Genomic DNA, 14653 nt, shown 5'->3' with positions numbered 1-14653 from the left:
ATTAATGATCTCTTTCTTTCATTTCAAATAATATAAAGTGCTCTGACTCCATATCTCTACATTCTAAAACAACAGATGCAGATTACAAAGGGATCTAATGTAGAAATTAAAATGATTCAGTTATCTTAATTACATGTTTAGCCACACAGGTCAAATAACATCCCGATGAACTCAAAAAGAAGAACCAAGTTCTTTTATTTCACTAGAAAAATAAGTTGCTCAAAATAAGTTGACAATGGGCTAAAGATTGGAAAGTTTTTGATTAAAAAGGAATTTTTGTTGGAACACTTATAATGAGATTTGAGCTGCAGTAACAATATAAAATTGAAAGCAGAATTACCATACAAAATGAGTACTGTAAAATATCATTATTTTAGTACAATGGAAAATAAGGTGTTTGTGGTTTTACTCTATAAATTCTAAGTTGTCTGCTCATATGTATTCCTTCTTGGCTGTCCTCTGAATACCCATTCTGATTTCAGAGCCTTCTGCATCAACATTCATTTGTGGTAGGGGGAACCCACACAATCAACATCTCCTAGGTTTTGCTTTTTCCTTCCATTTTATTGGCTTTTCAGGACTGATTCATGCCCACGCATCACATTGGTGTTCAGTTACAGGGCAGACAGTGAATTTTCCTAATCCATTTAGTGTGCTGACAGAGCCATGTTCACAATTTATAGAATTTCCTTTTAGACATCTACCTATTTCACAGTTCATTAAGATTCAAACTGAACACCTGTGTTTATGAAGTCAAAAGCAATTTTATACTAACAAGGTGTTAAATAAGGTATTCTCTGAAAGCCTGAACAACAATAACAACAGAAGTACTACACTCTTGACCTGTGGAATAAAATAATGTCTATAACTACCTGCATCATCCTTTAATAGGCCAGAAATATGGAACTGCAGCCAACAACCATAACACATTTTAATTCCTCTACCACAAGTCTTTTATGTTTTACCTTAAGAAAGTAAGAGTATAAAAAAAGAAAAAAAAGAAAGAAAGCAAGAGTATAAGGCTGCCTTGCACATTTTACCCAGATATCTAAAATCTGCAAAACAGCTAAAAATCCTAGGAAGTAAAATGTGCCCCTTTAAACAATGCCTTCACTAAGTAGATACAAGGACATTTTCAGCATTCTGGGGCATGCAAAGCCTGACCCTGGCTCATTTTTATATAACCCCAAAGTTTTCACATCATTAATAAAGAGAGAATCAAAACAAAGCCTACAGACATTAGGGGAGGGAAAAGTATGTAATTTGGCACTGCCATCATAAATACCCTCAAAATGAAAAGGGAAAAAAATAAAATGCACGTAACAGAGGTGGTGACCCCTATAACGACTGTGGTTCCCAACAGCTTTTTTTCTACTGGTAATAAACCATTTTGCAGACCTCCCAATTGTGGCCACCATGATAGTTACAGCTTTGCAAGTTTATGTCTTTTTCTTGCAGTTAAGAGTGTTATCAATAAAAATTTCAAATGATGCCTTTCCCAGTCAAATAAAAACATTTTAAAATGTAAAGCCAACAACAGGATTAGAATGGAAAAGTATAAGCAACACCAGGATTTTGTTTTGTATATTTTTTTCACCAAATCCCTTAATTTATTAATTTTAAAGACATTCCTTGCAAGTCTTGAAAGTGAACCAATGTACCCTGATGTAGCACTGGGGTAATCTAACAGTCCTAAAAATTGGTGCTGTCATATGCTACTGACTTTAAAAAAAAAAAAAAAATGCTTCACTTTTAAATACCATGTGTTCATTAGACAAGAGTCTATCTCAAAACAGTCATTTCAAATATCCTTTGAAGCCTAGACTGAAGTGATTAAAAAAATACTTCATTGCTTGCCAGTCAATCATGGCAGGAGGAAAGGAGAAAGGAGAGGAAAGGAGAGGAAAGGAGAGGAAAGGAGAGGAAAGGAGAGGAAAGGAGAGGAAAGGAGAGGAAAGGAGAGGAAAGGAGAGGAAAGGAGAGGAAAGGAGAGGAAAGGAGAGGAAAGGAAAGGAAAGGAAAGGAAAGGAAAGGAAAGGAAAGGAAAGGAAAGGAAAGGAAAGGAAAGGAAAGGAAAACAAACCTGAAATTACCAATTAAAAGTAAAGGAGCACTGGATCATGGGCATTAAGGAGGGCATTTGATGGAATGAGCCCTGGGTGTTATATGCAACTGATGAATCACTAAACTCTACCTCTGAAACTAATAATACACTATATGTTGATTAAATTGAACGGGAATTTTAAAAAAGAAAAAAAGTGAAGGACCACTGCTTCTAAATCTCACCTTCTATATTGTGGCAAATATTATTTCTACCCACAAAGAAAAAAAAAAAACTCCTTTGCTAAAAACAAATGAGTTCAGAAACAAGTATCTGGAATCGTTTGCAAAGCCTTATATGAATTCATCTAGTCCCACAGTCCCTGGAGGCCACAAAGCATTCACAGCTCCCGTCACAGTGACCTGTATACCCAAGAGTCCGAACCTCATCATGAAATGGGGCAGGGGGCCCACATAAATGCAAAAAATCAAGAAACAAGTAGTCATAAATTGTATTCTTTTCTCCATGTAACATTTTTATTGTCAAAAGTTTGGTTTTTACAATATCTTGAAAACTGACAGCCCAAGTCTGCTTTCTGGTTGTATGATCACACTGAAACATCCATGACTAAAGGACCAAAAAAATGTCACCATGGGCCCAGAAATACCTTCTACTCCACCAGTAGCACCTTGCTGAGGAAACAATCTCCCTAAAGAAATGATCATCTCTTCTGTTAATTTTTTGCATTTAATTTTTTTTACCTTGCAAATGATAGACAACTTAAAAATCACCTGAGTCTCCAACACAAAAAGAAAACACCATAAGGTACTGCTGTCCGTTCTTTTACTTTTCTTAAACTACTCACGCATGCATATGTGTAGGTATGTACACATAATCATAAACATCTTTAAAGAAATAAAAAGTAAATATTATATAATAAACTATACTTAATATTCTAGGATTCTAGACTTCATGAAAAATGGTTCCCTCCCAGAGTTTGGGCAATATTATTATGGCCACAATGTAATGGTCATTTTAGCCATAGTGATACTATGAGGATTTAAGCCTCAGAGTTATTCATTCTTAACTCTTCATAGCCAAATACAGGATTTTACCTAGTAAGCACTGACAGCAGTGAACTCACCTGTTAAGACAAAATTATAAAACTTGCCATAAACTTTGCCATGAAGATTAAATGAGACAATATCGGTCAGCTCCTTGACACACAAAAAAAGCATTCAATTCACTGGAGCCCTTATGGAAAGCACTAGATTTCAGGGTTTGCAATCCAAGGTTCTGTCACTCACCTTAAGCAAGTTCTAAGGCTCTATCTCATCTTAAAAACAGGGTTAATAATACCAACTTCATAAGTTGTAAGTCAAGTTTAAAATAAAGTATCATATGGGAAACATTTAGCTATATCTCCTGAAACTCAATGTAGCAGCCACAAGACACTCAGTAACCATTTGGGCAATGCGGTTAAATTAAGGGGTCCAAGACCAGTAGCTCATGAGTTTATGGGCCCCACCTTGTTAAGAACCTTGCACATGATAGATGCTCAATAAAATATTATCAAATAACACCTGTTCATTTAGATAAGTCAAGGGAAGCATCTGTCTGAAGTATAACAGGTTGAAGCATTTATAAGTAAATGCAGTAACTCCTGAAATAATCCAGCAGAGTGTCTGTAACCTCATAAATACCATTCCCTTTCTCAAGGAAAGCCAAGTTGCTTGAGTGTGAACTCAAAAAGGACCAGCTTTACCAAAATATAATATCTTAACATTATCAGATAATTACCTTAGCAATATTAGCCTTCAATTATACAAGATATAAATAAACATTGCGTACAGCTTGCATGCTTTAGTCTTCAAAGGAGCTAAATATGTATTTCTTTTTTCTTCTTTCATTCCTTTACGTATCTGGATTTAAACAATAGAAGGAAGATGAAGTCCATTTAAGATTTTGTGAATCTTTTGTGATTATCAACTAGTGATGATGAAATCACTGAGCATTCACGGCACTATAAATCAGTTCTCTATCATATATCCATATATATATATACCCAATGAAGTGTTGGCTGGATAAAGGCAGAGATCATATCGCAATAGTAGTCATTCAAAAATTATGCATTGAATTAAAAATGCATGAAATCTACAGGGCAGGGATCTTTAATATGAAATTCTTGGAAATGCTTCAGGGCATCTGTAAATTGCCTAAAATTATATAAATGATTACAAGTGAATATAAATGTATATGTCCCTAGGTAAATGTTTCTAATGAGTGAGCCTATAGATTGCATGCAGTTCTCTTCTATACTGATTACATAAACAAAAACAGGGGGCACTTGGGCAGCTCATTTGGTTAAGGGTCCAACTCCTGATTTCAGCTCAGATCATGATCTCAGGGTCTTGCGATCAAGCCCCACATCAGCTCAACACTTAGCAGGGAGTCTGCTTGACATTCTTTGCCTTTGCATGTCCCCCCGTTTTTATCTCAAATAAATAAATCTTTAAAAAACAAAAACAAAAATGTTATGGACCTTTGCCTACATATGTTGCCCCTTGACTTTGTGAACACAAACCCCTATATATTTGTTAATAGGTTCTCAAGTGTTCTAACAAGTAGAACTCTTCCATGATCTGTTTGGAACAAAAATGAGTACAAAAGCAAGCATTATATGCCACTGTCATATAACACATCTTCTAGAAAACATGCAAAAGAGTTGTTATGCCTGGCAGTTTGGAAATGATTCTGGGCTAGGAAAAAGTGGACCTGCCAGAAAACTGAAGGAAGTCTCTTAATTTGTGGACAGAACAAAATGAATGACTCTTTCATATTTTTTCATTTCTCTATATCATGCAAAGACATAAAAAGTAACCTAATTAAAATATAAAAGTCTTGGCTAGATAATGCAGACACCACAAATGCAAAGGAGAGCCACAGAGGCAGAATGCAGAGAATGCATGGTAAGAAAAAAAGTGAGGTAGAGGATTCCTGAAACATCCCTGATATACAATAGTAGTAATAATAACAACAGCAATGATGATAACACAATTTACAACTGGAACACCTTCTTAGAGTCAAAGCGCTTTTCACACAGATGCATCAGGCTGGCATAGTGACTGACATTTTATAGATCAAAGCAAGGAGGCTCAGACAGATTTAAGTCTTATTCATGTTACAATTACAAAATAGAGAAATAAGTCATGTCCACACATCTTCCATTTCTAAATGCTAATGTTCTTCATACATTTCGCTTCAGATCATAGAATAAGAACTACGCCTTTCTTCTTCCTAATTTCTGAATACGTTGGTAATTATTCCTTAAAATCCAGAAAAATAGAGGCACTTAGGAAAGCCAATTCATTACTATCTCTAATGCTACGGAATTAATGTGTTGGCATATGGGGGTAAGTTGGTACATAAAAACATCAAGGGAAGTAGCAAAATAAGAAAGTTGGCCTTGGGGTCTTTTGAAGCTATTTTAAAAAGTAAAATGTTAGGTTAAGAGCTAAGCAGTATATCTGTGTGTGTGTGTGTGTGTGTGTGTAATTTTTATTCCACTGATTTACACATGTCAAAGAGCATCTGGGCATGTGTACAAGTTAAACCAATCCAGGAGCCAAGACACATACCCACAAACTTAGACAACTTGCCTCCCATGCCCCACCCACCGCCATCCCACCCTTCATCCTACTATACCTCCTAAACACAAATCCCCTAGTAGCAAAAGCCTTCCTTGAAGAGATTAACCTTTAAACCAGTGGCACCTGTCCTTTATACCATATTGTAAGAGTAGCCAAAATCCAGCTGTTGGTACAGATTTTCCAAATAAACCAACAGAGCTCTTCCCATTCTAGGAACAGCCTTCTTCTGTTTTGGCAAGAGCTTTCAAGAATGACTCAGGAATCTAACTGGAAAGAACTATCACTTATAACCTCCTCTAAGAATGAGCACCGTATCTTTCATATGAGTGTAAACTCAGCTTTTTCATTGTAAGGCACAACAAAACATAACATGCTTCATTCACTGACTCACCCACTAACCCACCACATGTTAGGTAGAGACTCTTATTTCTGTCTGTTTCTCCAAGAAGCAGGAAAATCACTTTAATGTACTTTACCCTTCTGCCAAAAATCCTTTGCTTATGATCCAACAATCAGAGCTAATTTCAACCTCAATTGCTTCCCCTAAGAGATGGACATCATTAGGTAACATTCTCCATTTCCATTTACAAAGATTTTAAAAGAAGAAAAAAGGCAAAAGACATTTCCTTGGATGTTTCCAGCTGATAAAATCATTAATCTCATACTCCCAACTTCAAAGCAGGAAACTAGAAAATCATCTCACTTTCTCTGCACACAGAGAATAATTTTTCCTACTTCAAAGCACTATCTCTGTTTTGGGTCATTTTAATTATTGAACATGTGATGGAAGCTATCCACATAATGCCACCACTGTCTTTTTCATGAAAAATGTATAGGTCTAATTTGGACTACACTAATTTGAAAGGAGTAAAATACAAGGGAGAGTATAAGGAAAGACAAAGAGGCTGGGGGATACAGCACTCATCAGTGTAAGGTAATAAAAGGAAGGTGGTAACACTTTCTGAGCTGACTTTTCTTTCTTTCCTTCTGGAAAAGAACCAGTTCAAGCAATACCACAGCATATTGCCTTGCTCAAATTTCCTTCTACCTAATACACAGCAAAAGCAGAATTAGACTAACTTTATTAGTAATGCTGGTATTATTGCCAACCCAAGACAACCACGTGTTGTGAATAACCACTGTGAAAACAAACTTGACCCTTGTTCTACAACAGGGGTCAGCAAACTATCTGGCCCTATTCAGAGTATGATTGCTAGAGAGAGGACCAGCCAGGCATTTCAATTCCAATCAACCCTTTTCCCACAAAATCACAATGCCATGGCTTGGCAAATTTTCTCTACAAAGGCCAGAGTAAATATTTTCAACTTTAAGGGCCAGATGATCTCTGTCGCTATTAAATTTTGCTGTTGATGCACAAAAGCAACCAAAAACAACATATAGATGACAGGGTGTGACTGTGTTCTAATAAAACTTTATTTATAAAGACAAGCAGTAAGCAGGATTTCTCCCATAAGCTATAGTTTTTTTTTGTTGTTGTTTTTTGTTTTTATTTATTTATTTATTTATTTATGATAGTCACAGAGAGAGAGAGAGAGGCAGAGACACAGGCAGAGGGAGAAGCAGGCTCCATGCACCGGGAGCCTGACGTGGGATTCGATTCCGGGTCTCCAGGATCACGCCCTGGGCCAAAGGCAGGCGCTAAACCGCTGCGCCACCCAGGGATCCCTAGTTTTTAACTCCTATCTAGACAAGTGCTAGATAGCAGAAATGTTCTATAATTGTGCTTTCTCATACACTAGTCACTAGCCACATGTGACTATTAAATACTTGAAATGTGGCTAGTGTGACTATACTTTAAATTTTACTGAATTTTAGTTAAATTTGAATGGTTACATGTGACTACTGGCTAAAGTATTAGCACAGTTCTAGATACTATTCACTGCAGCCACTTCAAAAGATATACAAGCTGTCTTCCAATTTATGGCATAGTTCAAATTTTTGCCTTGCAAAATAAAATATCCATGCTTCCACATTCACAATGAAACTATACAAAACTGAAAATGATATTTCTTAACTGTGAAATATCTACAACATTGAGGCCAAACTGATCATTTTGGTTTGCAGCAATCGAGTAACTGCTATTAACCAGTGTCAAGTGCCTAAGGGCTGAGTCACATCCATGCCAAGACCTGTCCAATCTGGAAGTTGTTTCTTTTCACCTCTGGACACTCAGTTGCACCTTGACTGAGAGCATAGGCCTACTCAAGGGCCCCATTAACTCCAAGGAAAATCTAAACCCTCCACAGACCCAAAAACATACACAAAGACATGGCTTAAAGAGCACAAGAACATGCAACTCAATTAGATTGCCTTATCTTACAGTCATCCACATAACAATACTGCCTCAACACAAAAAATCAAGGAGAGTTACCACATTCTTTGCTGTTGTCCACATGCAATAACTTATTTTCTGGCAACTGTTTTATTTATATAATAACTAGCTTGTGTTTTGCCTTTCTTAGCAGACCAAAGATATAATCCAATGAGGAGAAATAAGGAAACAGGATAGTAAAATGTATTTGGTTTTCTTCTAAGTATGAATAAGAAATAACAAACCAACATTTATTTTAAGAAACCCACACAGTATCAACTTTCTTTAATGGGTAAAAGAATCTTGAAAATTGAGGATACTCTTTAGGAAGTAAGAAACCCTTGGAATCACAGGCGCTAAAAGAGGGACCTATATACACAGTAAAGTAAGGTAGATGACATTCTGACTTTTCTATGATTTTTGATAAAACCATTCTAGATCTAACCACTTATTTATGGTTCCCAAATCCAAAAAAAAAAAACCTCTGAAAAATGAAACAAAAAAATTCCAGTGTGAAACAAACTCTGGTGGCACAACCTGACATGAACTAATAGGATGCTACATAGAGTCTTTATTTATCCTACTTTAGTGTGAGGAATTTTTTTGTGCAGAAGAGTTATGTGTTTGTTACAGGGTGTTGCTGTATCCCCACTGGCAGTGTTATGCAATCTGTGATATAGATCTTACCTTTCCAAAATCCCTGGAATATCTGATATCCAAAACACATCTCTCCCCAAGGGTTTGGTAAGGAATATTCTAAAGAAAGCTGTCCAGGTAGGATATTTTCTGTCATTTCAATGTCTACTGCCTAGAATCATGAAACAGTGCCTTACCTCAGTCTGAAGGATGGCAGCCCTCTGTTCTTTGGCAGTAAGCGACTCTTTAAGCACTTCGATGTGTTGCTTGCAATCTGAATTTTGATTGCTAAGGGTTTCAAGCTTTGTTTGTAAGGCAAGAAGTTCTGACTCCTTCTTTGAAAGCTCCTGCTTCAGCTGATCAATCTGTGAAACAAGAACAACATTGTAAGAAATTAGAAGCCACAGTTCCTACTCTTCACATTTGAGAACTGCTGATTTCTCTTAATTTTCAGTAGCCACTGGTCATTAACCCAACAAAGCAAGCCATGAGTTTAAAAAAGATGGGTTTGGAAGTTCTTATGAGTTTAGGGAGGCTCTGTAAAGGTGGCCAAGAATATAGAAAACAGAAAGGTAAGGTCAGCAAATTGCCTTCCACTTTCCACCCCACTGAGAACCAAGGTTCACAGTGAAATGAAGGCTTCTTAGCCATACCTATTCCTCATCCAGGAAACCATGAAGCCACATAAACTATTCATCATGATCTTCAGAAGGGTCAACAGGATGCTATTAAAGGTGATTAACCCAAGGTCCTTCTCTGCTACTCCATTGTGGAAATGATCATTCATGGGCATCATTTAACAAAAAAGAATCTTCACACCCCCCCAAAGTAAGCATTAAATGTTTTTTGTTTATATTAAATATTGAGAAGACACCAAAGAACATATAATTTTGTAAAGTATAGGAAAAATAATATGAGACATTCATCCTTCAATTCACCAAGAAAGATCATTAGAATTACCTATGTCCCAATCCATTTCTATCTTCTTCTTTCCCCCTCCAGAAATAATTATCACCTTAAATTTTGTGTTTGTCATTTCCCTGCTTGTCCTTTACATATATTTTTTGCATTTCAACTTTATTTGTTCTGTGTTTTTAGTACTTTGCTTTTTTTCTACTCAATCTTATGTCCTAAAGATGTTATTGTACATATAATTTGTTCATTTTCATTGAAGTACAGAATTTCATTGTATGACTTCTCCACAACTTATTTGCCCATTCTGCTGTTAATAGACATGTTAGTTTGTTTCCAGGTTTTTTGCTAGAACAAAAAGTGCTATTCCCAACATTCTTACATATATCACTTGGTACACCTAGCAAAAATGATCTAGGAGTTAAATTGCTGGACTATGTGGTATGCACATCTTTAACTTTACTAGACAACATCAAAATGTTTACCCAAGTTGTTACACTCATTTTTAGGGTCACAAGAAGTGTGTAAGTGTGCCAATCACTCCACATCTTGGCCAATATCTTATGTCATCAGACTTTTACATTTTTACAAGCCTGAAGTTGTGGTAGATAATCTCCAAACATGATTGACACCTAGTTTTTCCAGCTTGTACACACTTTCTGCACTCACAACTAGAGATGGAGTCTGTTTAACCTCCTCTTGAACCTGGGCTAAACTGGTCCTTGCTTCAACCAGCTAAATACAGCCAAAGTGTCAGTATGCCTGTTCTGGCCCTTGTCTATAGGAGACAGGCAGATTTAGCTTCCTCCAGGTGGAAGTTGGCCACCATGTTAGAAGTCCAACCCTCTAACCATTATGCTGTGAAGAAACCCATAACAGCCACATGGACAGGCCATGTAGAAAGACACAGAGGCCTGGAAGAAATTGTGGCCCCTTTGTCTTGTTCCTCGTCTTAAAGGGAAGAATTTCAATGTTTCATCATTAAGTTTGATGTTTGCTTTAGCTTTTTATAGGCACTCTTAAGTTTCAGAAAGTTCCTTTATTACAACTTTGCCAAGAGTTGTTTTTTTTTAATCATTAAGGAATGTTTAATATTAATAAACATTTTTTCTGCTTCTCATGATTTATCACACTTTTCACCTTTAATATGTTATTGTAATGAATTACATTAATGGATTTTTAAAATACTCAGCTCTCCTGCACAACTATGAAAAACCCCACTTAGTCATGATGCATTATATTTTTTATAAGTTCCTGGATTCAGCTAATACTTTGTCAAGATCTTTCATCTATATTTATGGATAAAACTGGTTTGTAATTTTTCCATTTCGTTCTCTCCTTGTCAGGTTTTAGTACCAATTTTGCCTTCCAAATGGAGTGCTCATTCTTTTAACGTGTTCTGAAATGGTTTGTGTAAAATTGAAATTTTCTTCCCATTAACATTTATTAGAAATCATCAGTAAAACCATCTAAAGCTGATATTTTCTTTCTCCAAAAACCATTACTTCATCTATCTTTAATGGTTATAGGAATATTTGTGTTTCTAGTTATTTGAGACAATTTTATTTATTTTTTTTAATTTTTATTTATTTATGATAGTCACACAGAGAGAGAGAGAGAGAGAGAGAAAGAGAGGCAGAGACACAGGCAGAGGGAGGAGCAGGCTCCATGCACTGGGAGCCCGATGTGGGATTCGATCCCGGGTCTCCAGGATCGCGCCCTGGGCCAAAGACAGGCGCTAAACCTCTGCGCCACCCAGGGATCTCTTGAGACAATTTTAATAAGTTTTTTCTCCTAAGAATTTTTCATTTTATCTAAATATTCACTTTCACTTAGGAAATTTTTATAAAACCCATTTATTTTTCAATATCTATAGCATCTATGACTTACTTCTATTTCATTCCTAATATTCCTTCATTTTACTCTCTTTTTCTTGATGCGGCTCAGCAGAAGTATGTCATGTTAAATAATCTCTTCAAAGAGTCAATTTTGGCTGTGTCGATCACCTAAAATTCTTATTTTCTATTTCATTAGTGTTCTTATTTTTTTTAATTATTTACTTCCTACTACTTTCTTTGGATTTATTCAATTTTCCTTTCCTAACTTTGTAAATTGGATATTTATCTCACTAATTTTTACCCCTTTTTCTTACCATATATATGTCTTAAGACTATAAATTTCCCTGTCAGTATCATTTTAGCTCGATCTCACTAGTTTGATTATGTAGTATTAACATTATTGTTCAGTCCTAAATGTTTTCTGATTTCCATTATTATTTATCCTTCAACTCACAAATAATTTATAAGTATGCTTCTTACCCTACAAATACATGGATGTTTCCTAGTCATCTTTGTGGTTTTTTTCTTGCTTGTTTGCTTTGTGAATAAAGAACAAGGTCTGTTTGAAATTCGTGTATCTTGCTTTATGACACAGTATGTAGTCAGTTATCATAAATGTACTTTGTATACTGTGTGCTAGAAAAGAATTTGTATCCAAAAATTATTGAGCACAACAGTCTATATTGGCTTGAAAATTATTCCCTTGCCTTAAAAGTCTACAACAGCTTTCTCATGGTTATTATTTGGCTGGTGTGTCTTTTTTTCACTTTCAATGTGTCATTAACTTTATGTTGTAGATGTCTCTTACAAATAGCATATACCGAGATGCTTTTATCCTTTCTGATAAAATTAAATGGAGCATTTATTAACATTACAATGTATGTGATTTTATTTCAACCATTTTACCTCACGCTTTCTAAATATACTGCCTTTTCTATTTCTTCTCTTTTCCTTCTTACCTTTTGAATGACTTTTTTCCTATTCTTTTTTGCCTCTACTCATTTAAAAGTTATCATTTTATTTTGTTTATTTTATGTTTACTTCAATTATTTCTAATCTTTAGGTTACTGCCCTAGAAAGTATAGCACACTTACTTTTTTAATCTACCTTAGTCTAAAGTCAGTCTATGCTTACATTCTTTCTGAATAATAGAAGGATCTTGAGACACTTTAAGTTCAGCCACCATCCCGTTGACATACACATTATTGTCATATATCTCAGTTCTTTCCTGTTTTGCTTTGAATTCAACATTATTTTGTTACAGTCCATGTCAGTTTAGATATAGCCCCTACATTTGTCACTAGCTTTGTTATTCATCCCTGCATCTCAAATATTCTGTCAGAAATCTCCTTTTGTGTAAATGCATCATTTAAATTTCTTGTAGTAGGATTTTGTTGGTGGCAAGTTAAATTTCTGTCTAAAAATATCTCAACTTCATTTTTTTAATATTGTTGCTGAGTGTTAAAAGTAATTTTCTAGGTAAAGAGATATTTTCTCTCAGCCAACTTTTGGCTAACAGAAGCTATTAAAAATTCAAGCTATCACTCAAATTCATTCCTTTACAGATAATGGGACTTTTTTCCATTAGCTGCCTTTTTAAATAGCTTTACTGAAATATAATTTATATGCCATACAATTCAACTGCTTAAAGGGTACAGTTGATGATTTTTAGTATATTCACAGAATTGTGCAACCCTCATGATAATCAAATGTTAGAGGATTTTCATCAAAATGAAACTTTGTAATGATTAGAAGTCACTCTCCATATTCCTCACCCTGTACCCCCAGCCTTAGGCAACTCATATTTACCTTCTGTCTATTCTGGGAATTTTATATAAACGGAATCTTATACATACTTTGCAACTGGCTTCTTCCACACAGCACAATGTTCCAAGGTTCATCCATATTATAGTACATATCTGTACTTCATTCCCTTTTATTGTTGAGTAATACTACACTGAATGAATATGCCACAGTTCTGCTATTTTTTTTATACCAGCTATCAATTATGGTAGCTTGATTTCTGTCAAGTTTTGTGATTTAGAAAAAAACTTTTACTGTGTGATCATCTTTTTTGGAACCTTATTTGGAGGAAAACTTTGAGATCTAAGTTGAACATGTAGCCCTTCAGAGCATTTGTCTCTGCCAATACCTGGGCACTATCAACCAAGTACCCCTTTAAACTCCATTCTCTACTTGAAGTTTTTTGATCACCTTATACACTGCACATCTGTGCAAGAGACACCTGTGGTTAAGGATTCTCAAAGCTAGTTTGTTTTTGTTTTTACCTTTCACTTGGCTCAAAGTTTTAAAATAGATAATTTTCCCTAATTCCTATTTGACTCTTCATCTTGAACAAACTCAGGCTTCTCTCTTTCCTTCAATGTCCCCGTGACTATGGAAACTAATGCTCAAGTTCACCGTCTAGAAAATGCCAACGAGAAGACAGAATCAGTGCTCTACCATCACTCCAGCTCCCTTCTTTGGTTTAGTTTTTGCCCTTGAGATTCTTTCTAACTTGACAGTTTATAAGTACATTTTTAAATATATGTTTTGAAAATGTATTTTATCTAGCATTTGTTGTTCTTTTCAACAACTAAAACTAGCATAAACAAGAACCAAACTACTGACAATAACTTATGAGAATGAGTAGAATGGGATGCTTACAAAGAAATAAGACCCCCTTTTTTGGAATTGTTCAGGTTGTGCAATTCCCTGGAAAGGCTGAGATGAAATCTCATTTGCAGAATGAAGTCAGACTAGATCAGGGGGCAAATAGGTTTCATTTTGCTTGCCAAATTTAAATATTTGGTAGTGACTGGCAGTCTTGAGAAGGATTCTGAGGACGTTAAAGATTCACTGAAAAAGAATTGTGATTGATTATCAATATGATCTGGGTATGTGTGAAGAGATAGCGACACTGATCACATATATGAAATCCATGGAACATGTTTCTTCTTTATAATTTAAGGAATCATGAATCTATAATCATTTCTACCTAAAATAAAAGTAAGTTATCTCTTTCTCACTCTCTCTCTCATACAACAAGAACAGACTATACAATTAAAAAAGGGAAAAATCTGGATTAGGATTAACTAAAATTATAAAAGAAATAAAATCTGTTATGATCAGCAAGATCAGCATTCTTCACATGGGTTATAGTTCTAAATCATATGCAGTTGTAGCTCACAGCACAATATATAGTTAATTCCACATATGAAACTGATTCGTCCTAAAATAAAGT

The 14653-nt window shown here is 35.3% G+C and overlaps 1 protein-coding gene across 25 annotated transcripts in view; it reads right to left on the bottom strand.

The window, feature by feature from the left end:
- The window catches only part of ERC2 (ELKS/RAB6-interacting/CAST family member 2), a 906960-nt gene that overhangs the window by 591073 nt on the left and 301234 nt on the right, over window positions 1–14653 (bottom strand). For all 25 annotated transcript variants that reach the window (XR_012011918.1, XR_012011916.1, XR_012011917.1 and 22 more), the window contains one exon: window positions 8857–9024. Coding sequence is in view for 22 of the 25 variants with exons in the window: in XM_072785816.1 (XP_072641917.1) it covers window positions 8857–9024 (168 nt within the window). In the remaining 3 variants the exon portion in view is untranslated. The remainder of the gene's footprint in view (window positions 1–8856; window positions 9025–14653) is intronic.

The sequence above is a fragment of the Canis lupus genome, chromosome 19, assembly GCF_048164855.1.
Source record: "Canis lupus baileyi chromosome 19, mCanLup2.hap1, whole genome shotgun sequence".
Lineage (NCBI taxonomy): Eukaryota > Metazoa > Chordata > Mammalia > Carnivora > Canidae > Canis > Canis lupus.
Note: the sequence above shows the minus strand (reverse complement) of the source record. Positions and strands in the feature narration are given on the sequence as shown.